Source organism: Petaurus breviceps, unplaced genomic scaffold (genome assembly GCF_028583685.1).
Source record: "Petaurus breviceps papuanus isolate PSGF00001 unplaced genomic scaffold, PetGlider_PUasm1.0 126, whole genome shotgun sequence".
Classification (NCBI taxonomy): domain Eukaryota; kingdom Metazoa; phylum Chordata; class Mammalia; order Diprotodontia; family Petauridae; genus Petaurus; species Petaurus breviceps.
Window position 1 is genome coordinate 33,176,967 of NW_027185655.1, and position 24,966 is coordinate 33,201,932.

General features: G+C 40.4%; 1 protein-coding gene across 3 annotated transcripts in view; it reads right to left on the reverse strand.

Annotated features, from left to right (window-relative positions):
- Nucleotides 1-735: 735 nt before the first annotated feature.
- The window catches only part of TBCK (TBC1 domain containing kinase), a 268,364-nt gene continuing 244,133 nt past the window's right edge, over nt 736-24,966 (reverse strand). For all 3 annotated transcript variants that reach the window (XM_069094776.1, XM_069094778.1, XM_069094780.1), the window contains exons 25-26: nt 21,517-21,676; nt 736-1,344 (exon numbers count right to left, since the gene is read on the reverse strand). In XM_069094776.1, the coding sequence (XP_068950877.1) occupies nt 1,234-1,344; nt 21,517-21,676 (271 nt within the window). In that variant the 3' untranslated portion in view covers nt 736-1,233. The remainder of the gene's footprint in view (nt 1,345-21,516; nt 21,677-24,966) is intronic.

The window sequence follows — 24,966 nt, forward strand, 5'->3', positions numbered from 1 at the left end:
GTAGTGAACTCTAACTGCCAAGGGGCAGGATGACCTAATGGCCTGTCTTTAATTAGTTTGGAGGATGCCCTGGAAAGAGCAAAGAAAGCATGGTGAATTATTATTTTTTTTAATTCTAATAAGCTCTTGAGATGTTTTTCATTGGGCAGCAACTGAATTCGTTGCTCTGTGTGTCAGGGGTATGGGGGTGGGGGGTGTCACTGTATGATTTTTCCCTTCGTCATTTAATTTTGAAAAGAATTCTTGGTTTGAAAAGTACAAAAACTGAATACCCCATTAAAATGCTCTGCAAAGGACAGTCAGACATTAAAGACAATGGCGAATGAAATTTCTTCAGTTATAAAGTAGATAAATGAATGGCCAAAAGCTCTATTTAAGTTTTAGAACTGTTACCAAGTACCAATTTTCAAGGGGCGGGATAGTGCTGTCATATTGCCTCTCTACTCCAAATTTCCTTGTATTTACTTTGAATGTGATGACAGCTAGGTGGCCCAAAAGATAGAGTGCTGGACCTGGAGTCAGGAAGACTTATCTTCCTGAGTTCAAATCTGGCCTCAGGCACTTACTAGCTGTGTGACCCTGGGCAAGTCACTTAGCCTCCTCTGCAATTATAGTGACTGGTATTGGTGGATACTTATAGATTGATTTATTGGCTGGCACTGGGGACCAAAGCTTACCAGCTTTCTGCAGTAGCTCAAAATGTATTAGCTGAGGAAAAAACATCATAAAAATCACTTAATTTTTTGATCAAGAAATGCAGATTTTATTTACAAAGAATGAACTGAGAACAGTTTCTAAATTATCATCAACACAGGGACAGTATGTTGTCAGCCTGTCACTTAACACTTGTATTTACAAAATAATGCCTTTAAGATAATTTGTCAAGGAGAGGTGAGATCAGTGTCAAGCTAGATTTCCTTGACAGTGCTGATTTTAGCTGTTATCAGCTGAATTCCTCTAGCATTTTGCAGTAACACTGTAAAAATCCATGATCAGATTTCACTGCTAATAAAACTCCTTCTGAGATACCTGTACAGACAAGTCTGTTGACAGATGAACATTTGGATAATGCAATTAAAAAAAAAAAGTTCTGCCTGACAGAATACCATTTGGATCACTGGCATAGTTTCTGAGTGATAACTGAATTTCAGAGTTCTGTCATGGCATATACACACACGCTGCTGGAATTATTTTAGTCCTTGACATGGAGACTCTCTTGACATCTGTAATTCTTCATATCTGTGGCGATGGCACAGTGAGCAGGCCCGTTGGCTTAATCTTATTAATGCCTCCATCTAGGATACAGACCCTTGGATATCTGATCTTCACAAGATGAGCTGCAAACTAGAGAGAAGAACCATATTTAGCAGCAAGTACAACCAACCCATGGTAGTAACTCTTTACTTCTTAGACAGAGTTTGTTAGAAAGACAAAAATACTCTAGGACCAACATCACTGTACAATGAAGTATTAAGACAAAGTTTGGTTTCCAATGTAGAATCTTCTTCTCTCACAGTGTGGCAAAATATACTTTTCTGTGTAAAAAAAACCAAACTATAAGTTTATTTTATATTATTTTGAATTATTATTATATAATAATTATTATATTATTATACAATAATATATACTATTATATAATTATTATTATTTTATATTATTTTGAATAATATTCAGTCTTACTAATGAAACTGCAAGGAAGGATAAGAGCTTTGATGTATTCCATAATCAGTACAGTTCCTCAGTTTCCTCATCTGTAAACAGGGATAAAAATACCTACCTCAAGGGCTGTTTTAAGCACTAAGTGACATTGAGGGAGAGCTAGAGCCAGCTCCAATTAATTGGCTTGAGAGAGCTGATAGTTAAAATTTAAGTGTGAACACACTGGAAATCAGCAAATGTTACAAATCACAGCTTGATTTACTGTTTTGTTGGTTATCTGGACCTTAACAAGGTGATGTAGAAAATGTTAGTCACGTATTAAATTCAAAAGTATTTCCTGTGTATTTCTGGAGAGCAGGCTGTTACACATTTAACAGCTTACCGCGGTGGTAATGTATGCAGAAATGTGTCATAAGCTTAAGGCATTATTGTTGTTGTTACTATTATTATGGTTACTAATATTATGATAGTTAGCAGTAGCAGTATAGTACAATGTTATTTCCAAGAAACTGGGCTATGGCCATAAACTTTCTTCACACAAGTCCCCGTGAAGACATATCAGCTCTTTCATCACTGACCTGAACTGAATTTGAAAGACTGATTCTAAAAACTCTCCTGGACACTTACATGTGAGCTAGACACTCCAGAGCTTTTGACAATTATTCTTCTGGGTCTCTAGCAGAGAAATGTTGATCTTCAGGGTTAGTCACAGGCCAATTTATTTTTTTTTAATTTTTTTTTTCTTAAAGCAATTGGGGTTAAGTAACTTGCTCAAGGTTACACGGCCAGTTATTTCTGGGTGTGGTGCTAAGTACTGAGCCCGGATTTGATCCCCATGTCATCCCAACGCTGGGGTCGGTACTCTTACTTGCTGAGCCACCTGGCCGCCCCTACAGGCCAATTTATAAAGGAAGAGTTTATCTTTGGGTCCTCAGCCTCTTTAACTATGACTGTGGGCACGTAGCTTAAACTTCCTCAACCTCAATGTACTTATTTGTAAAATAAAGGCAAAGGTGTGCTGGTGTGTAACAACTGGCTCTCCAAAAATACACAAGACACACACTTTTAAGTTTAATCTGCAATGACTTTTACTCCACCACTTTCTTAAGTTTAAATAATCTACAAAACAAGAAATCAAGACCTGATCTGTATTTCTGTATTTGTAGGATAATATCAAAAGGTACCATATTGCAGTATTACCGTGAGGACCACACAAATGAGGTAATAATCGTAAGGCAGTCCTGGCACCCAGCGAGCACTGTAGAAATGTTAGCTGTTATTACCAAACGAGACTGTATTTGTAGAAAGCACTTAGCATAGTGCCTAGCATATAAGTGCTATATGAATGTTGGCTATAATTATTATCAAACAAGATAATAGTTGTAAAAAGCACTTAGCGTAGTGCCTAGCGTATTAAGTGCTATGTGAATGTTAGCTACTATTATTATCAAACAAGATAGTATTTGTAAAAAGCACTTAGAATAGAGCCTATCATATAGTGCCTATATCAATGGTAGCTATTATTATTATCAAACAAGATAATATTTGTAAAAAGCATATACTAAGAGCTATGTAAATGGCAACTATTATTATTAATTATTATCTCTGATTTCAAAGTTTTCCTTCCAGAACAGTAGAAGCTTAAAGTGCTATTCTCCCCCAGATCATTTTTGCATTTTAGCAAACAGCAAAATCTTAAGTTGATGAGATGAAGCCTGAATGGGAGGATCTCAGACACAGAGTGGAAAAATATGTCTTCCTGGCACTGGGACCTCCTGGGGGGGGGGGGGGTCTAAAATTATACTGTCTGACTTTTCTGTATTTTCCTTTGAGAGTAAAATAGTTGCTCACATTGTACTCCTTTATGTTTATTAGATTAACAGCAGTGAGAAGAGGGGCACTCTCTCTGCATTTTAAACCAGGGGACATGGAGTGAGCCAGAGGAATGAGGTTCAGGCAGCCTGCATCACTGTTCTCCCCAGGTTTTGTGACAACTCCTGTCCTTAGGATATCCAATGCACCAGTATTCATCCAGGTCAAGGTCTATACATGCAGCTCTGCTCTCATCTGAGCATATCAAACACACACACACACACACACACACACACACACACACACACACACCCTCTCTGTGTTTCGTGCTTCTGCATATTCTATACATGATGACATTATTACTATTTAAGCCAGAACTTGGAGATAAGCACCACATTCCTGAAATAAGACTTGGGGATAATCAATCTTGGCTTTTTCAGTGCTTTTTAATACCTCAGAAGTCAGAATATGAGTAAGGAAGGAGTTTAGCACATATTTAACTAATCTCCCTTTAAACTTGGCTGAGGAGAGGGGGGGGGATTTTTTAGAGTAGTTCTGTTCAAAGGTGGGGGGGGGGCACAATAACCAGGATGAAGAGGTGGCAGAAAGGAACGCCTAAGCGGGAATGGGAGAGCCCTTTCCACAAAAATGTTCACTGCTAACTGAGGAGTCAAAAGACAGAGAAGACAGTGGAGATCTAAAACACCTGGGCGGGGGGTACTGAGTCAGAAAAGGAAGAAGGCTATCGTTGGCTCTTGGTCTAACTCCGTAAGGGACCATTTATCCTTTATCTTTCTGTCCAAGCAGCAGGATTGAGTGTATAGAGAGGTGACCTTGGAGTCAGAGGGCCTGAATTCAAGTCAACTCAGACATGGAACTTCTCAAGGACTTCAGGGAACTAAGATGACAAGTTGCAGACAAAAGTGCCAATCTGCATTGGAAGAGAGAGTTTTCTCACCAGGGAGTTCCCCAAACCAGTGAGGTCACAGTCCCCATACTGGTCCTTGCTCTCTTTGCCCAACTGGCCATATGACTATTGCTCTGTCCATTAGCTGGCAAACCTCACTACCTATCTGCTTTCCTCTCCTTGGAATGATTTTGTGACAACGCCTCTTCTCCATTTCCACCATCTTGATATATTTCTTGCTGCCTGCTGGCAGGGAACCAAATGTAAATATGACTGTACCCAACAGTTATTCCTAGTTTCCTGAAATTTGTTGAGATGAGAAGACCATTAATTAAATCCCAGGATTTCTTTTCCTACCCACAGTGTTAAACAAATCCCAGGGTAGTCACTAATGGCAGCAAAAAAAGAAAAAAAAATGTTTTTTCCTCCCCATATTAAGCTTCCATAACCTGCTCTTGCTTTGAGTCTACAAGAGAACAGCACTGTCATTCTCTTTCGTGGGATGGGAAGGAGGAAAAGTAACCTGAATTCTTCCCACTGTATCAGTCAACTGGGTTGACAGGAATGAGTTCTTATTTACCTAGATCTCTCTTTTGGACTTACAAAAGAGAAACAGTATGGACTATTGAAAGGACACTGGGCTTGGTTTAGGGAGGCCCTGGGTTCAAATCTTCACTCAGAATTACTAGTTCTGTGGACCTGGGCAAGTCAACTTTCCTGTGCCTCAGTTTTCCCATCTGAAAAATGTGGGTGGGGAGGGAAGGTTGGACTTGACAGACTCTTCCATTGAGAGTTGGAATGTCGCTTCCAAATTTACATTTATGATCTTATAACCAGCCCTGATGCTCTATTATCTACTTTCCCATAGTTCCTTTGTTTCTTTTTTTTTAATTTATTTTTTATTGTCATTCATTAAAAAATATTTGAGTACCAAATTCTCGCCCTCCCCCTGTACTTCCTCCCCCACTTATGGAGAAGGCAAGCAAAATGATATCAATAATACATGTGAAACCATGTAAAACATTTCCATATTAAGCATTACCAAAAAAAAAAAAAAAGGCAAGATTCTGCACCAATCAGCATTCAGACTTCATCAGTACTCTCTTGTGAGGTGGGTAACATTTTCATCACAGGACCATGAATTCAATGTCTTGGATCATTGTCTTGATCTAAACAACAGTTAAATCCTTCACAGATGACCATTACAATACTGCAAATGAATATATATAAAAAAGGCTATAGGAAGACCTAAAAAGAGGGAAAGCACTGGCCTGGTCTGCCATTTATCCACTGTTTTCCTGTCCAAACGGCATGATATAGAGAGATGGCCTTGGAGCTAGGAAGCCCTGAAGTCCTGCTGCTGATACACACTGGCTTTGTGACCCTAGGCAAGTCACTGAATTTCTAAAGTACTTTAGGAAATTCTCTAAGACAAGCTGTAGAAAAAGGTGCCAACCTATAATGAAAGAGGGCATATTCTCATCTTGGGGTCTACTATATGACCTTAGGTGAATGAACTACATATTGTCCTATGGGGTTAGTGGACTATTCTCGTTCCTTTAATGTGTGCTATTAATTATCAAGTTAACAAACATTTATAAAGCAACTGCTTTGTACCAGGCATTGTGCCAAGCTCTGGAGATGCAGAGAAAGTAAAAAAACAACAACAACAAAAAAAGGTTCCTGCCTTCAAGGAGTTCATAATCTAATGAAAAGGAAAATTAGAAGGGTTTATCCAGATAGGTTAGAAGGATCATCAGGGTTTGTGCAACACTGAGAGAATGTTAATCTACATAATTTGAAAAGAAATTTAAATTGATTAAGAAGATCTGATATGCATTTAGATGGCGAGGGAGGAAATGGAATATTAGGTATGACTTCCAGCAAGGGATGCAGAGGCATCTGGCCTCTTCCCAATCAGGGACAAAATTATTCCATTTCCATATTACCTTCAATCCTGTTTGAACAGCCTTGCAAATTTCTTAATTTAACTCTTCATAAGCATCAAGAAGAAAAAGGCAACGAAGAATAAAGAATAGACAACAAAGATCTTAAATTTTCACTGCCAGTACTTGTAAAGGGTAAGAGGCAGAGGAAAGAATCCAATGGCTTAGTTGATTTCATCACACTTTGAAAATTGTCTAATGGAAAAATAAAGGGAGGGAAATGGGAGAAAAGAGTCCTCAAGAATGGCTACTTCTGGACATACCATGATGAAATAATTAGTCATAGAGGAAAAGTTGGCTGATTTGTGTTTCTTCCTGTGGCATCTAACCTAGTCAACTAAGGGCACTTAATCTTTATGTCTGATGTGTATACATGGGACCCTGCGCACTAGGAGGGAGACAAGCTATTCTCTTGTTAGCTCTACTGCATCTGGAACAAATCTTGGAGAATTTCTAGTGTGACCAATAGCTTAGGGTTCCTGTGGTTTGGGCTGCAGAGGGAGAGGGGGTTGGTGCAAGTTTAAGTGGGGTCATAAATGAACTGATTTCTAAGATAGGAACTCACTCATCTCAAACCTGAAGGCAGAGTCTCAAATTAGTTCTTTTGTATTTGCAAGTGAATATAGGGAGTTGAAAATGAAAGGAATGACACTGCAGTTGTTTAATGTTGTCAGGGCATGTGTTTTCATGTTTTAATTTATCGTTTGTCTGTGCTGGATCACTCCCACAGAAGTACTTTCAGGGTCAAGGGTGAGGGACATGCCTAATTGCCTTGGGTGGCAGTTTTGCTTGGCTTCCTTCAGTCCTCTTGAGGACATACTTTTTGCTCAAGGCTCCTGTAAATTGGTAGTGGTAAGAATTACGGTATCAATAGCTGAGCTAGGCTGTCAGCTGATAGAGGGGTGGCTTTGGAGTAAGAAAGATGTGAGTTTAAATCTTGTCTTAGACACTATCTGTATGACTCTGGGCAAGGCACTTACCAACCTCTGCCTGCCTTGTTTTCCTCATCTGTAAAAGGGGGATAATTCTAGAACTTGCCTTACAGGGTTATAGTGAGGATCAAATGAACTAATATTTCAGAAGTTCTTTGAAACCTTAACAAGCTTATATAGGTGCTGGCTATCATTATTATTAACAAGCGAAACATGCTGACATGATCATTTCACACATCAGGAGTTATCCGTGGTTGTAAGGGCAAAATGTAGGGGCTCTGACTCCAGTCTATCAGAGATGAAGGACCAAAAGTGATTTGGAAAAGCTGCAGAGTGCTCCAGGTTCCAGTTCTATGGTCCATGACCATTCCCCAACAGAAGGACTACCCAAATGTGATCCACCAAGGTAGAAGGTATTTCAACTGTATGTGTACTTTTAAAAGAGATAATTTAAAGTCTTCAAGAAAATTTCAAGGATTCACTTTCTTGTCTCTTTACCTCTCCCCATTAGGGGTAATTCTGTCTAAATAACAGTATTAAAGTAAGAGAGAGAAGAGCATTTAAAGCATTTTGAAAGGAAGTCAAAGTTTACAAGAAAAGCAAGGGAGGAGGAGAAAGTAAATATTTTTCTAGATAATTTAATATTCCAGCCTCACACAAAATGCCTTCTGACAAGTTTTTTTTTTAATTTTGCTTATTTCAACATTCTGCTTTTTCTTTCTTTCTTTCCAAACTTCAGACTCCCCCTCCCACTAGCTACATCACCCCTTCACATAATCTCCTGTTTTATCATTGGACTGTGACTAATTTTTCCTTTGGCTACAAACTAAATGTAATCTATAGTTTGAAGTAATGTATTTTAAATGAAGTTTCTTGGAAAAAAATGCCAGCTGCACCACAGGTGTTTTTAAAAAGAATCATTTAATCCATCTTTATTCTAGGATTCTCCACAACAGACCTGTTTCCCTCTATCATGGAGGCAGGTAGGTGACTCTGGGTCGCCTGCAGTAGCAAAACACAAACCCTGGTAGGTGTTTATCAGCACAGGGACACAAAGAAAGGGGAAAACCATTTGTGACCTCAAGGGGTTCACATCCTGCTGGGGGAGATAACACTCAAAAAACCATACACAGACAAGTATATAGAGGAGAAACGGGAAGGAATATCAGAGGGAAGGCATCACAATGAGGGAGAGACGGAAAGCTTTTTGTAGTGAGATTTCAAACTTCAGGGAAGCCAGGAGGACATGGTGAAGAGGGGGACCATTTTAGGTGTGGGGACAGATAATAAAAATCTATAGAGTAACAGCCCTCCTGATGACAAGGATAAAATTGTATCACTGGAAGGGCAAGATAAGACTTAGCCAGTGGGGGAGTCTGGGCCTTGGGTGAGATCATCTTGAGACCAGGGTGGGAGGAAGAAAGGGATGGCACCTGGACTCAACTCATTCTTCCTCCTGGTTCAGGACAGGCATACCTGGGTTTTTACACACAACAAGGCTGCTTAGGGTGTTGAAGAAGACCAAGTTATTTTTTTTAAAGGGATGAGAAAGGTCTCACTCAGGTATGTCAGATTAGTTTCCCTCCTTTGTTGTCATAGGCAGGTAGGTATCAAGTATCTAGGAAGGCTGAAGTTTCCATCAAAGAAGATTCTACATTGGAGTAATTAGAGAGGAAAGCTGGTGTGCCAGGCAAAGTGAGGGGTCATGCACAGAATATGGGTACCCTTTTGCAAGAAATGCTATATCCAAAAAAGATCAGAGGTTTTTTGAACTCCTGCACTGAGACTGAAATAAAAAATCCCACCATGAATGAATTTGCAGCTCACACACTAATATCTCTTGCAGAGGATGAAAGAATAGAGAAATGCTATGAATAACTTAATGAGACTTTCCAAATTAAGTCAACATATACTTTAATACTTGTTGACTCATGTGGAATTGGGTTAAAGGAAGGATGGTGAAAAATATGTAGAAAATATGACTAAGAGTAAGAAATATGAGGGACTAAAGGCTTGTAGGGACAGGTAGGTGGTATAGTGGATAGAATGCTGGGCCTGGAGTCAGGAAGACTCATCTCCCTGAGTTCAAATCTGGCCTCAGATACTTACTAGGTGTGTAACCCTGGGAAAATTTCCTTACTTAAAATTTTTTTTTTCAGAATTTATTTATTTTTAGATTTCAACATTCATTTCCACAAGATTTTGAGTTTCAAATTTTCTCCCCATCTCTCTCCACCCCAGGATGGCAGGCATACTGATGACTCCTTCCCCCAGTCTGCCCTCTCACATGTCCCCACTCCATCCCTACCCTTCCCCCTTACTTTCTTGTAGGGCAAGATGGATTTCTATACTGCATTGCCTGGGCAAATTTCTTAACCTCCACTTGCCTCAGTTTCCTCATCTGTAAAACGGAGGCAGTCCTAGCACCTATCTCCCAGGACTGTTGTGAGGACCAAATTAGATGACTATAAAGTGCTTTAGGACAGTGCCTGGCATATAGTAGGGGCCATATACATTTTAGCTAGTATTATTATTTACAGAGCAATAGAGGGGTATACAGTAATGTTTAACAACTGGGCTATGGGGAAAACATGTTCACACACTTCAAGGTTAATCAGCATAATTCACATTTTCATAAGTCTAGACAATCAACAAAACAATACATTTGTTGCACTGACAACTCTGGAGGTTTAAATTCAGCTCACAGTGAATATTTAACAACTGATTGTGTGAGCCTGGGAGTCAGGTTCCTGAACAGCCTTGATTGTCTGCCAGGGGAGGGGATGCACAATACAGAGCTGAAATGAAGGGTGGTTCCCTGTAGATAGAAGCAATCTTCCCTCCTCAAGCTCACCACACCTCCCCTTCACCTCTCTCAGCTAAGGACCTAGCTTCTTACTTTACTGAGAAAACTGAGGACATCCAATGTGAGCCCTCTTTTTTTTCCCATTCTCTTCATCTTAAAAACCCCAGGCATCCTCCTCTATTTTTTCCTCCTTCACCCCAGAGTCTGACATGGAGTTGCCCTTTGTCCTCACCAAGGCTAACCTCCCCACACTTGCCCATGAGCCCATTCCTTCCAGTCTCCATACTGTGAACTCAAATCATCCTGCACTGTCTCCCTCCACCCCATTTCCAACCTTTCCCTATTAGTTCTTTCTCTCCAGACTTGTCCATCCTTAAAAACCCTTCATTAGGCCTTAACATCCCCTCAAACTACTGTCCCATAGCTCTACTCTTTTTTAGCCAAACTCTTAGGAAAAGTTATCTGCACTGAAGCTTCCTCTTAACTCCCTCCTCCGCTCTCTGTAATGTGGCCTCTGATGTCATCACTCAATGGTAGCTGCACTCTCCAAAGTCTCCAATCATCGTCCTCATTGTGGGATCTCAGGCTCACGCCTGCTGAGTCTCCTCTTTCTTCATCTGGCACCACTGACCACTCTCCATTCTTGGATGCTCTCTCCTCTATGGGATTGCATGACTCTCCTGGCTCTCCTGCTTTGTCTGTTCCTCACTTTCCCTTTCTGGTTCATTATCCACATCTATATGCCAAGTGTGGGAATTTCCCAAGGGTCTTGTCCTGGATCCTCTCATCTTTTGTTTCTATATATTCTCAGACACTTTGTCAGTTCTCACGGGGTTAATCACTATCTCTATGCAGATGACCCTCAGATTTCTATATCCAACCCTAGCCTCAGTCAGTCACTGAGTCAAAAAGCATTTATTAAGCAACTACCCCATGCCAGTCACCGTGCCAAACACTGGGGGTACAAAGAAGGCCAAAAGAAGTCCCAGCCCCTGGGGAGCTCACTCGCTAATGAGTTTCTCCTTTGAGAACTAGTCTAGTGGACATTTCATATTGAATGAACTAGAAACATCTCAAATTCAAGAGGTCTCCTGATCTTTCTTTTTCCCCAACTCTCCTTTTCAATGCCCCTATTTCTATCATCAATCTTCCACTGTCCTGAGTTTATAACCGTAGCACAATATTCAACTCCCCAATCCCCCTCACTTGTTTTTCAGTCATGTCTGACCCTGATCTTGTGGACCATACTGTCCATGAGGGGTTCTTGGCAAAGACACTGCAGTGGTTTGCCATCTCCTTCTCCAGGGGGATTAAGGCTACAGTAGCTTAAATGACTTGCACAGGCTCACACAGTTAGTAAGTGTCTGAGGTCGAATCTGAACTCTGGGACTTACCCAAGATCACACAGCTAGTAAGTCTCTGAGGCTGTATTTGAACTCAGGTCTTCCCAACCAAAGACTTTACCTACTAAGTCTCCAGCTATCTCTATCTCCCTCACATTATGTATCCAATTAGGAAATCTTGGTATTTCTATCCTCATGAAATCGTTCATACTAGACACGTTCTCTTTACTCACAAACCGCAACCTTAGTTTAGACCCTCATCACCTCTTGTCTAGATGAGTGCCATATGGCTGTGAATCATTAACCACCAGTCTCTGACGAACTAAAGATGTGAATTACCCAGAGGCCAGGGAAGAGAGACGTGGGAAGTTACAACACATTTTCAGCAAAAACAAAAACAAAAACACTTCACTAATTGTACAAAAAGAGATGATGCATCTCTGAAAAAAGTAAAGGGAGGTGGTCCAGTCATATACCAAGATGGCAGGATAACTGGTGGGCAATCTATGTGTTACCCAGGTAATGCTGGGTGGTCTGGAGGAAGATCCCTAGTGTTGGATGAACTCTCTCAGAGGCTTTATTAGGAGGACAAGGGCAAGAGTTCTATTGGATTAGAAAAGCACAGGTAAGCTGTGATTTGGAAAGAGGAGTAGATTTAGTGCAAGGACTTGAATTCTCTGCCACACATGACCCTGGGCAAGTCATTTACTCATCCCAGGCCATTCAGTAGCAAGGAGGTCAGAATTTACTACTTAAGACTAGTCCGTCCTCTAGTTTTGAATCAATTCTGAAATCTAGAATATAGCAAATCACAGTACAATTTTATGGTTCCTAACATTGAAAGCAGGCTTGCCCTAAATGGTCTGAGGTTAGGTTGTGGTATGAGATGTCTTTATACTTTCTTCAAAACCTCAGGGATCTATGGTTTCACTGGTATGTGTACTTTTTTCAGAGATGCAGATCACAATCTCTCCATGGCTTACTTAGTTTAATGAGTTGCTGTGGTCAAAATAATCCTTCAGTTTGTGGCCAAATGGAAGCAGTATGATATGATGGTCAGATCACTGGCTCTGAAGTCAGAGGCCCTGGGTTCAAATCCCACTTGTGACACTAAATGATTTTTGACTTCATCTTTCTAGGTTTTCTATTTTCCCATCTGTAAAAGAGGGCAGGGGATTGGATTGGATGACTGCTAAGATCCCTTCCAACTTCACATATAACCCTCAAATGTCTTAATAAAGGGCCTTTCCAAGCTAAGCTAAGCTGTTTCTCTGATGACAGATATACAGTCCAATGCCAAGCTCATATTCAAAGCCTTTCTCATTGGTAAAACTGTCTTGTATTTCTGCTGGCACTCAACTTTAGTTTTATTAAAATGCATTTTTTTAAACTTTCTCCATGGTGTCCTAGAGAAGAGACACCTCCAGTGATACCAGTCCCTTCGCTCTTCCTCACCCAGGCCACTCTGTTTGCTGACTGTATTCCCTTCCAATGTCTGGAATTCTCTCCTTCCTCAGCCCCACCTCCTAAAAATCACCACCTTCTATAGCTGTCCTCCTTCACACCATCACTTTTCCCTTTGTGACTGTTTATACTTGAATATATTTTGTTTGTCTGTTGTCTCCCTTACAGTCTCAAGGAGACAGGGAGTTCCTTGGGAGCAGAGACCATCTTTTGCCTTTCTGTGTTTACCATAATGCCTGGGACATAGTAGTGCTTAAAAAATTCTTGTTGATTTAAGTTGAAAGTAGTTTCTTAAAAAAAAAAAAGTTTCTTTCTAGAGAATCATCTGTAAAATGGGGATAATAAAAGCATCTACTTCCCAGGGTTGTTGTGAGCATCAAATGAGATGCAGTAAGTGCTTAATAATTGCTAGCTTTATTATTTATTATCCTGGCTCGTACTTTCAAACTAGCTCTCCCAGCAACAAGTATGGAAATGTTTTACACTAATAAGTACAAAGAAATCCTAAATTTGGTGAAGGCTTAACTACAGATTTCATTTTACAATGTGATAGAAAAAGTTATCTGGCAAATGTTTCTTATTTTAATAAAGAACATTTTGCACAGAACTACATCATTAGATAAGTGTCTTCAGAGTGCACACTGTGGGTCAGACCTCCACTAAGTACCACTGTGTATCAGGAGCCATAATGAACCTCATATGGTATATTTCCAGTTGGTCTGAGGAACCTGGGAACAGAAAACCACCAAAGACAATTTATCAATCCTTGTTTATACTTGCCCACTTGGGGCACTAAACTCCTAACTGTGCCTGTGAACAATGGTCATATTACATCACGTGAAGGACACTCTGCAAAGAATGTATACACTAAAGATGTAACAAAACCCAGTTAGGACGGTGATGGATCAAAGCCAAGTTCTAACTCTCTTCAGGTTGACAGAGAGGGCAAGGATGGTTAGTTTCTCATTCATCTACAGACATTCCTGCGGTAAGGAGTAATTAAATGGTGGGTTGTGGAGGGCAGAGTGGGTGTGTGGAATAACACATACAGAGACAGGATAACTTTCATCCTGTTTTTTTGTCATGAAAATAGGGCCAGAGACCATAAAGTTTGAAAAAAGTGACTCAGCGGCTTTTGTTGAAAATTTGGAGATTTTTAAAAAAGAATTTTGGGCTGCTTTGTCACAGTATATATCCAATACAAACACAGAAATCTGATGTCAGAACCCAGATTAGGAGTTGTAGGGTACCCATACTATAAAACTTGGCCAGTAACTTGCTTTTAATTTTATAGCACTTTTAAAAAACTAAGGGCCCAAGAATTGTGCATGGATACTTAACTCATAGTAAGTGATTTTCTTTCACAGGTCAGATTTTGAACTAGATTGGAAGAGTCTGAATTTTTACCCATAATTCTCTGATGAGATATACTGAGTCCAAGTTTCATTAATACTGAAATGATCTGGGGTCAAACCAGGGAACATTAACATTCGTTGAAACGAAAGGAAAAAAGTTAGAAAGCAAGCTAAAAGTTTAACCACAGCAAATGCTTACAAATCTATCAAGATGAAGAGGAATTCCTTGCATACTTTACTGATAAAGGTGAAACATGTTTCATTCTTTAGTTAAGTACTTAAAGGAAAAACTACCCAGAGTTCCAAGAAACTTTCTGATAGGTAAAAGATCTCATACAGAGTAGCTTGAAAGTGTCCGATTAATCTGAAGAGCTGGGTAGATACTATCTGGAGCCAGAGAGGTAGGAACAATAAATACACCCAGTCATTCTGAAATTTCCAGAGAAGTAGAAGAGATACATTTCTTTTTTTCTTCCGGGATCACAAAATTGTAGCCAGCAGGTTAATGAGAATAAGCCTCAGAGAACAAAGAGAGAAAAAGCCTGAGGCAGGGAAGGAAGAGGAAAGGAAGTGAAGAGTGAGATTAGGTTGTAGGGAGAGGAAGGAGAGAGAAACCTGGCTTTTTTTTTTTTTTTTGAGGCAAATGAAACGCATCAATGCAAAGCAATGCATGAGAGATCACTGGGGTCAGGAACCAAGGAAAAAACTAGAGGGAAATACACTGATTTATCACAGAGAAAACTAAACTTCAAATAAAAAAACACAGGTCTATATTATATTCTATCTTCAATAGAATAAAGAAATACAGGAAGAGTTTTTTTTTTTGGACTGGGTCTATGGCTTAACCAGTCTACTGACCCTGCACCAATGCAGATGGGTACCTACCCTATAACTTTAGCTTTAGGGTGCTGCCTTGGGGCACAGAGAGATTTTGCAACTTGCCCAAGAGTCACACAATCAGTCAGAGATAGAACTTAAACCCAGGTCATTCTGACACTGAGACCTGCCACTTCACTATGTGCCTCTCACAGTGGGAACTTATCTTACTAAAGTGAACTGCAACAAGAAACCTTATTAATTTTGAATTTCCCTGTATTTAACCATAACCCCCCAAAGGGTACCAAATTTCAAATTTTACTGATTTCCCAAGCATGTTCCCATAATCATCTACAGCTTCACAACTCAAGTCTGGATCAGGTTTCCAATTATCAGACAAAACAATCTTTCCTGGGTGTGATCACAAGTGGTTTCTTAAGACAAGGATAGAAAGCAACAGCACTGAAAGCCTCTTACTACAACTGGCCATCACACCCACCTAGGCAAGACAGCTCTTTAATGAGAAAAGAAAGGCATTGATTTTGTGCCAAGGATATGACATTTTTAAGGACAAGCTAAACTAGAAACTGTCCCAAAGGGCTGACAAGACTGTGTGAAAGCAAAGATTCCTTCCATCTCTTTCTGAGATAACATTTTGAATGATATATCCTGGTGAGGATTAAATCTTCATGGTCCAGTGATCCCAAAACTATCTAGGTAAAAATAAACAATAATTTTTGGAGTTTCTGAGCCCCAGAGGCCCACATAGTGACGTGGAGTTTATAACATGCTACTGAGACCTCACTGTCATTATGAAAACACTGGGGGGAAGCACTCATTTTGTTCTGACCTACAGTTTATTGGCCAGTTCCTCCGGGCTGAGGTCCATCACTAATCCCAGAGTTGTATCCAGCCATATATTTTTTTCCCACAGTAAAAAAAGAACGGAGGGGCTAATTATTACAGATAGCCCACTATGCATGTTTCTATGCTAAGTCATCATTCACGCTAACAGTTTTAATTTACTTCTGGGAAATGATAAGATGGCATTAGAAGAGTCACTGTGAGGCTTTTTGTAGATCTGAGAAATCTGAGAGCTTGTAATGGGGTTGAGAGTGGGCCAAGGGCAGCATAGCGGGTGACTATGTGTCTGAAAATAAAATATACTGACATTTTTTTTTGATCAGCTATTTAACTAAAATTAAGAGTCATGTCTTGAAGAGTAAAATTCAAGAAAATGATGAACTCCCCTTTGAAACAACCAAGTCTGGACAATACGGTCAGTAGCTGGGCTAGCCTTTTGAACTCTTTGAGGTCTAGTTAATACAAAGCAAAAAGAGACCAAAGTGGTACTTTTATTAAGCAAATCTGCTAACTTCTAAAGCTAATCTAGTCTAAGCAGATGAATCCCATGAAGATCTCTGCCCCAAACCTTTTCCACTGATTCCAAAGATCTGTCTGTTCTCTAACAGCCTCTCTCGCAGGCTCTCTAAGACTGCTTCCCCAACCTGCAGCTTTTCAAGGAGTGTATGGGTTTTCTCTTTTGGAATGGTTTCCTCTCTGCCCAGGAAATCTGACTCTGGTCTAGCAGCCTGAGAAGCACTTTCCCATATGAGTCCGAGGCAGGTGATTATCTGTACATTAATACAAGCAGGAGATTCTGCTATTGCTTGGCACAATTAGACTTGGAGGTGATTTTCCTACTCCTTTTTACTCTTTATTTCTCACTCTTCCTCCACCTAACATCTGTTCAGCCTGTCAATTTAATTTCACTACCTCTCTAGCAGCAACAGAGAGCAAAGCAAAATTTAATTCACCCTGAGAGCAATCACTAACATTCCATGGGTTCAAGAAGAAACTGTGCATACTTAAGGATATTCAGCTCTGAATTCAGCTTTCCTTTATGCTAATAGAATTTTGCTCATGGCACATTCAGACATGCTTGATTAAACATTAGCTCACTGCTTCCTTCAACCTTTAGGGTGAAGAAAATTAAGGGGTTTACTGATGGAGTGGGATTTGGTACAACTTAATCCTGACCCTGGGCAGCCTCTCTATGGTAGCTCCACATTACACTAGGGTCTTTACCACCCCAGCTCTACACTTCTCTGGCTAAGAACTGAGCTTTGTCTGCAGGAGGGATTACAGATTCTGAGGGTTTCCTCAATGTGTCACTGGAGGGTAGCTAGACCGCTATCCCCAGGCCTGATGAACGAGAGCTGAAAATGGAGTGGCAGATGCAGAGGAGAGGCAGTATACTTCCTAAATTAACTCAGTGATTTAAATTGCTTATTTTTTTTTAACTGAACTTTTGATTTTATTGGTGCAGGGAGCTCTGAATGAATAGCTCCTCTACCAAAGCAGACGGGAGGCAGCTGGGTGCTCTCAAAATGAGATATTTGTAAGATGCTTACAGTGGCTGGCATATAGCAGGTGCTTAATAAATGCTTGTCTGTCTGTCTGTATCCTTCCCTCCTCTCTCACTTCCTGAAATTAAATGATTTTCTTTGGGTCACACAGACAGTATAAGGCACAGACCAGAATTGAACCTAGATGGTCCCCTGCCTTGCAGGAAATCAATTTAATTATGCAAAGTAGTCAGGAGAGGCATAATTAGCATGGTGTCAAATACTTTCTAATTATAGACAGTCACATTAATAAGTAGCCATCCCCATAGCTGCCTTTTCTTGTATCCCCAGTGCTTAGCAGAGGGACTGGCACATAGTAAATGCTTAATAAAAATGCCTGTTGGCTGCCTCTTCCTTCTGATCTTTGGAAGTTCCAACTTCCAACACATTTGGTCACTTAGGAGCAATTCCTTCATATCTATACTACAAAAGACAGGGCTTCTGACATAATTCTCAAAGCAAATGGGTGGCTACAATTTCCTGCAGGTGCAACCAAACACCTGTCTCATTTACTCTTTCCTAGAGCTCCCAGGAAGAGTCATTTTGCCACTTGTGAATTTTCAATGGCTCAGCCACAGTTGACTAGCACTTGCTTCTTTCAAAGGAGGTAAAATCAGCAGAATTAAAATCAGTGCCTCCTGTCTTGCTAACAAAAAACCTCCCACGCCCAAATCTGGAGTGGGCAAACGTCAGTCTTTGAAATCCCAGTGTGTCCTGATGCCCAGTGTGTCGGCACCTTCAGCAGCCCCTTTCATAGCACCTGACTAGGTTTTGAAGCTGGTAGTCTTCTAGCTGCCAAGGACTGACTTCAGTTCAGAAGAACGGGTGTCTTCTTTCTTTCCAATCAAGGCATCGCAAATAACCAGGACATACACCTGTAAAGGAAGCGCAGACTTCACCTTTTCAAAAGGTCCTTAAGATACCATCTCATGGAAATTTCTGGCACTCTTTAGCAAGGCCTGGAAGGTTGAGCTCAAATCTGGAATCATTTATTCACTCTGGTTTGGCCCCCATCTCCCTCACCTTCAATAAGCTCCAGTGGCTCCCTATTACGTGAAGGACCAAATATAACGTCATGAGTCTGGCTTTTTTTTTTTTTCGGCTCCTTCCTGCCCTTCTGAGCATTCTTCTACCTTACTCCCCACCACACATTCTTTGGCCTGCTGACACTGGTCTCTGTGATGTTCTTTGAAGCCAGCACCACTAGCTCTTGGCTCTGAGCATTTTTACTAACTCTCCTCCAAGCATAGCTTCCTCCAAAGCTCAGCTAAAATAACCTCTTCTGCAAGAACTTTCTCCCATTCACCCAGTCTATATCTTCTCTGCAATAAGGTAGTTTACATGTTGTCTCCCCTCATTAAAACTGTGAGTTCTTTGAGAGCAGAGCCTGTTTTGTTTTTGTTTTGTTTGTTTCGTTTTTCTTTGTATTTGCTTTTTCTTTTGTTTGTAAGCTCATGCCTACAGGTAAGCTCAAGCACAGTGCCTGGAATACACTAGGTGCTTAATAAATCCCTGCTAACCTGGAAGGTCATGGAGTTCAACCTCTTTATATTACAAATGAGGAATCTGGGGCCCACGGAATTTAAGCGACTTACCCCAAGTCACCCAAGTATTAAGTGTAAGAGGAGGTATTTGAACCCAGGTATTGGATTCCATTGCCTCATACTGTGCCATGCAATAGCATTTAATAAGTATACACTCGTGCCTAGAACGGTGCTCACCAGCAGAAGTTCACTAAACACTTACTCAGTTGGAGTGACTTGAGTTAAGCCAAGTGAATCTTCCCTAGAGGAGAAAATACCAGTGTGGAAAGACAAACAGATAATGTGGATGCAAAGGCAGGCAAGTAAATATTTTAGGGTTTTCTCCAGTTCTAGAAAATGACATTTTACAATGTTCCTCAAACTGAATTTTGAATATTAATTGTAATCATAATAATGAATAACAATGAAAATAATAGATACTGTGATTATTAGAATATAATGACTAGTTATAATAACCAATATCGGGATAGTGCTTTAAGGCCATAAGCTAGCTGGGGAGTTCCAGGATTCTTGCTCATATGACCCAGAGAAGTAGACTTTATAGACAAAGCACCCCCATTTTACAGAAGAGAAAGCTGAGGCCGGGAAGCTATGTGACTTATCCAGTATCACTGGGATAGTGACAGAGATGGGATTCAGACCCAGGTTTCCTGACTCCTTCATGTCTCTCTTGTCCCTAGCTGAAGTTATACAGCAGTGTAAGATTTACAAAGAGCTTTTCCCATGATGACAACCCTTGGGGTAGACAGGATCATAAGAACATAGATCTATGTCTGGAAGGAACCTTAGAGACCACTGGGGCTACCCCTTGTCCCACTTACAAATAAGGGAAACTGAGGCACAGAGAAGTTAACTATTTGCTCAGGGTCACACAATAAGTGTATGAGGTGAGATCTGAACCCAGGTCCTCCTGACCCCAAGTCCAGTGTCCTGCCCACGGAACCATTATGTGTTATAGTCTGTTATCTCCATTTTACTGCTGAGTAAATGGAGGTTCTAACAGATTAAATGATTTGTCAGTGGTCTAGGAAGCAGGACTCAAACTCAGGTGTTTTGACTCCTACTTCAGGGACCTTTCTAGAACTACATTATAGTTATATTCACATTAGCATATGGTACCTTGGAAGATTACAGAGTAGTACCTAGCATGTAGCAATTTACTGTATGATTAATGATAGAGAAAAGATCCTGGCTCACACAGCTCTCCTTTTCCTCTGATTGTTTACATCTGGAGAATATCATAAACATCTGGCAAATCTGATGACAACACGGCCCATGGTGCATGCTTTTCTCTATTAGTCAAGAGGGGGATGTCCTATCGATTTTTGTTGTTGTTTAGTCATTTTTCAGTTGTGTGTGGCTCTTGGTGACCCCTTTTGGGTTTTTCTTGGCAAAGATACTGGAGGGGTTTGCCATTTTCTTCTTCAGCTCATTTTACAGATAAGGAAACTGAGGCAAAGTGGATTAAGTGATTTGCTCAGGGCCGCATAACTGGTAAGTGTCTGAGTCCAGATATGAACTCAGACCTTCCTTACTCCAGGTCCATTTCTATCCATCGCATCACTTTGTTGACTCTAAAAACCAACCTACTGTTTCCATTTCCTCTAATTAATGTGAAAGGCAACATGAAGCTGGATGTTTGCTCCCAATGAGACACTGACTACCCATGAATCAGTTATGTTGTCCTCTCTGGATGATGGGTCCTGAGGATGATCTTTGTGAGTGAAAGGAGGATCTCCTACTAAAATTAATTTAGGTTACATTGCTCAGCACATCTACATCGGTATTTCTGTAACATGGCCAGTGGAGATTAATTATGGGGGCCAATGTGCATTTGGTTCTAACTGGAAAATGTGATACAAAGCTTCCAACAGCTTGTGCCTGTAGGAAGAAGACGTGTTTGTTTGAAATGGCCTCTGGCCAGGAGAATTCCAGATATGAATTACCCCCATTGACAATGTCTGCATCACTGGACTGTGCAACTTGGATGAAGACACGAATTAATGCCCATCTTCATTTCAGAAAGTCCTCATTCTTGAATAGTTAATTTTATTCTAGTGTCCCCATGAGAAAGCTCTGAATCTAGGATAAAGAACAACCCAGACTCCCAAGAATTTTCATCTTCAATCTTAAGACAGCCACTTCAGGAAAAGGTGTCAGAGGCCTGTTGCAGAAGGACTCAGTCTTCCCCAACCCCTACATCTACTCCCTATGTCAAGGTCCATTTTCTTTTATGATAACTGAGGTAACACTTCTGCTCAGTCTTCTCTCAATAATACTGGATCCTTGCTTTGTGAATTCAGAAAGCTGGTAGAAAAGTAAACCCACTGATGATCTTGATGCTGAACACTGGAAAAAAGAATACTGTTTTACTTTTATTCCTCTCCCAGTGGAAAAGTTGCAAGTAAAACCAATCTTCAACCTTTACCTTTTTGTGAACCTTAGTAAGCATACTTACCGAAAGCCTATAGTGGGTGGAGAAGAAAATTCATAGGTATGGATTGTTGTCTAAGGATCAACTTACCTCTGCTGTATGTTTTGCCACATTTCCCACAATAACAATAACTTTCCCTTTGAAATTCTGGAGCATGGTGGTGGAAGGGCCCTGGGAGAGCTCCCCTTCTGAGGTGAATGCAGAGCTGAAGGGGATGCTGATGCTGCCTGAAATGTGGCCTCGATTAAAACTGAGAATAGGGAAGGTCAAGGAAAATTCAGCGGTGTGAGTACAGATTGGAGAGTGATGGAAAAACCTTATTTTTAAAGAATAAACACACAATCAGATTTATGGCACATTAGATTTAGCATCAGTGCATGAGAATACATTAATGATAACAATAACAGCTAGCATTTATATAGTGCCTACTCCATACCAGACACTGTGCTAAGGAAGCACTTTGTAAATACTTTCTCATTTGATCCTTATAACAACCCTGAGAGGTAGGTGCTAAAGGTAGAGTGACCTGTCCCTCAGGGTTCCACAGCTAGTATGTAACGCTGGATTTGATCTCAGATCTTCCTGACTCCAGGCCCAATGTTCTATCTACTGAACATGAAAACATGTGAGAGGCATTATGGTACAATGGAGAGTAGACTTGAATTCAGCTCCTATTCTGAAACTAGCTGTGTGACCTCTGTTAAATCAGTCTCTCAGTATGCTAGGCAATTCTCTGAAGCCATAAACCACAGAGAAGATGCTGATTTTCATTATAATCAGGAGGCCCTTCTCCTATCTCTACATCAGTACATATTTCTGAGATAACCACCACAAGTAAAGAATGAGCTGGGTCAAGAGTTTACTAGAAAGAAGAGAGAGGGCTACATGACATCCTTTTAACACAAACACTCTCCCAGGGAGGTCCCAGGGTCAGATCTTGAGAGGCCACAATCTTGGAAGAAGCAAAGAAGGGGTGAGTATGACCTAAACAGCAACGGAGAAGGGCAAGGAAGACTTCAGGAGGCTGCAAGCTTATTTCTACCGATTAAGGAAGGTATGATTGGGAAAGGAGGTGGGCTTACTGAGCAGTGAGAGAAAGACTGGAGTGGGGCCTGTGGAGATGTACAGGACATTATTATTATGTTTCAACCAATGAAAATGTGTGAATGGGTAAAGATATCCAAACAGACGATAATTATAGTAAATAATATTAGCTGTCATTTGCATAGTGTTTAAAGTTTACAAAGTGCTTTACATTCATTGTGTCATGTGATCCTGTATGAAAGTATGGTCTCTCAGGCTCAAGTCTATCTTTAATCCAATCCATCCTGCACATAGCTACTAACATGATTTTTCTTTTTTATTATCTTTTTTATGACTTAGTAGTCTATTTTCCCCCAATTACATGTAAATTTTTTTAACATTTATTTTTAAAATTTTGAGTTTCAAATTCCCTCCCTTCCTTTCTGCCCACCTCACTGAGAAGGCAAGCAATTTGATACAGGTGACATATGTGTAGTCATACAAAATATATTTCCATATTATTCATGCTGTAAAAGAAAACAGACCAAAAAATCTCCCCCAAAATAAAAAAAAAAGTATGCTTCTCTCTATTCAGACTTATCTAGTTCTTTCTCTGGGCACAAGATAGCATTTTTCATCATAAGTCCTTCAGAGTTGTCTTGGATCGCTGTATTGCTGAGAACAGCTAGGTCATTCACAGTTGATCATCTTACAATATTGTTGTTACTATGTACAGTGTTTTCCTGGTTGTGCTCACTTCACTCTGCATCTGTTCACATAAGTCTTTCTAGGTTTTTCTGAGGGCACCCTGCTCATCATAAAGTGATTTTTCTAAAGCATATGTCTGACCATGTCTTTCTTCAGTAAACTCCAACCTTCAGGATCAAATATAAAATCATCTGTTGGACATTCAAAGCTCTTTGAAACATGGCCCCTTCCTACCTTCCTAGTCTTGTGACACTTTATTACCTTCTATGCACTCTATAACCCCATGCTGTCCTTCTAACATGGCACTTCTCATTTTCGCACCTTCTAAACTGGCCTTGGGCTTTCCCTTCTCACCTCTGTTTTCTTGCTTCTCTGGCTTCCTTCAAATCTCAGTTCATATACCACCTTCTTCTGAAGGCCTTTCCTGGTCCCCCCAGATGCTATTGCCTTCTCTTCTAGATAACTTTCCCCATAATTTGCATGTACCTATTTGTTTACATGCTATTTTCCTCATTAAAATGGAAACTCCTTGAGGGCAAGGATTACTTCTTCTCTCTTTTGTATACCCTAGAAATCAGCCCAGTGCCTGGCACACAGTAAGAGTTTAATAAATGCTTGTAAACCTGACACATTCAGAAGCAAATAACTGACCCAAACCACAGGAAATTCCTTAGGGAACAATGTTTAGGGACTTCCTAAAGTTGTATGGAAATGCCTGCTGTGGAAAAAGCAAGTACTATACTAAATGGTGCTTATGAGTTGGGGCTCTTAGAGAGTACCACTATCTGTGTAGAAGGGGATGCCTCAGTCTTTTTCTGTTAGACTCAGATGACTCTTCCTCTTTTCTGCCATCTTCTCTTTGAAAGGGGGGACAACACTGCTGTTCTTTCAGGGATATGGTCATAGGAACTCTATCACCTGTGTTCTTGTACCATCCACATTATTTCTCATTGACCTCTGGAATCTAAAAAGTACAAAAGGAAGAATGCTGGAAATCCTTTGGAGTTGTTTTCCATGATACATCTTAACAGATATCAAATGTAATTATAATGAATTTTTCTTCTTTTTCCTTAACTACCTATCCTAGCTGAAAACCTGAAAAGATGTTTGTGTATCCATGGAAGCCTTTCCTCCTTTCAAGCCACACTCCTCTTCACAAGAGTTATCACAAAAGCTCTTTTGTTTCTCTAGTGTCAATCTCTCTGAAAGCTTACACTTTTTCCCCCCTCAAGTAGTATCAAAGGCTTAACAATAAACCCATTCAAAAAAACCTCAGTATCTTGGTTTCTCTTCCCTCAGCCAATCTGAATAAAATCATTAGTATACTTATTCATATATATTTAAAAGAGTCAGAACAATCAGGCAAGTTTTACAAAGAATAAGGCTGAAGCAAGGGGGAGACCTTAGGAGCATTGCATTTAGTGAGTTGTCCAAATGAAGACAGAGAAAATTGCCAGTGATTTTTCTTGAGTGGATGGTTTCTTTGTTGCCTCCCACTGTTTCCCAGGCCATGTTTCATTTTTTAACATTTACTGTTACTCTTTCCATTTGGGCTAGGGTTTTTTCCAGAGACAGACAGAGAGAGAGAGAGAGAGAGAGAGAGAGAGACAGACAGACAGAGACAGAGACAGACAGAGAGAGAGAGAGAGACAGAGAGAGACAGAGACAGAGAGAGAGAGAGAGAGATACAGAGACAGAGACAGAGACAGAGAGACAGAGAGAGAGACAGAGAGACAGAGAGAGACAGAGAGAGTGTGTCTGTGTGTGTCTGTGTGGTCTAAATCTGTGGCTACTTTCCCTTGCAATACT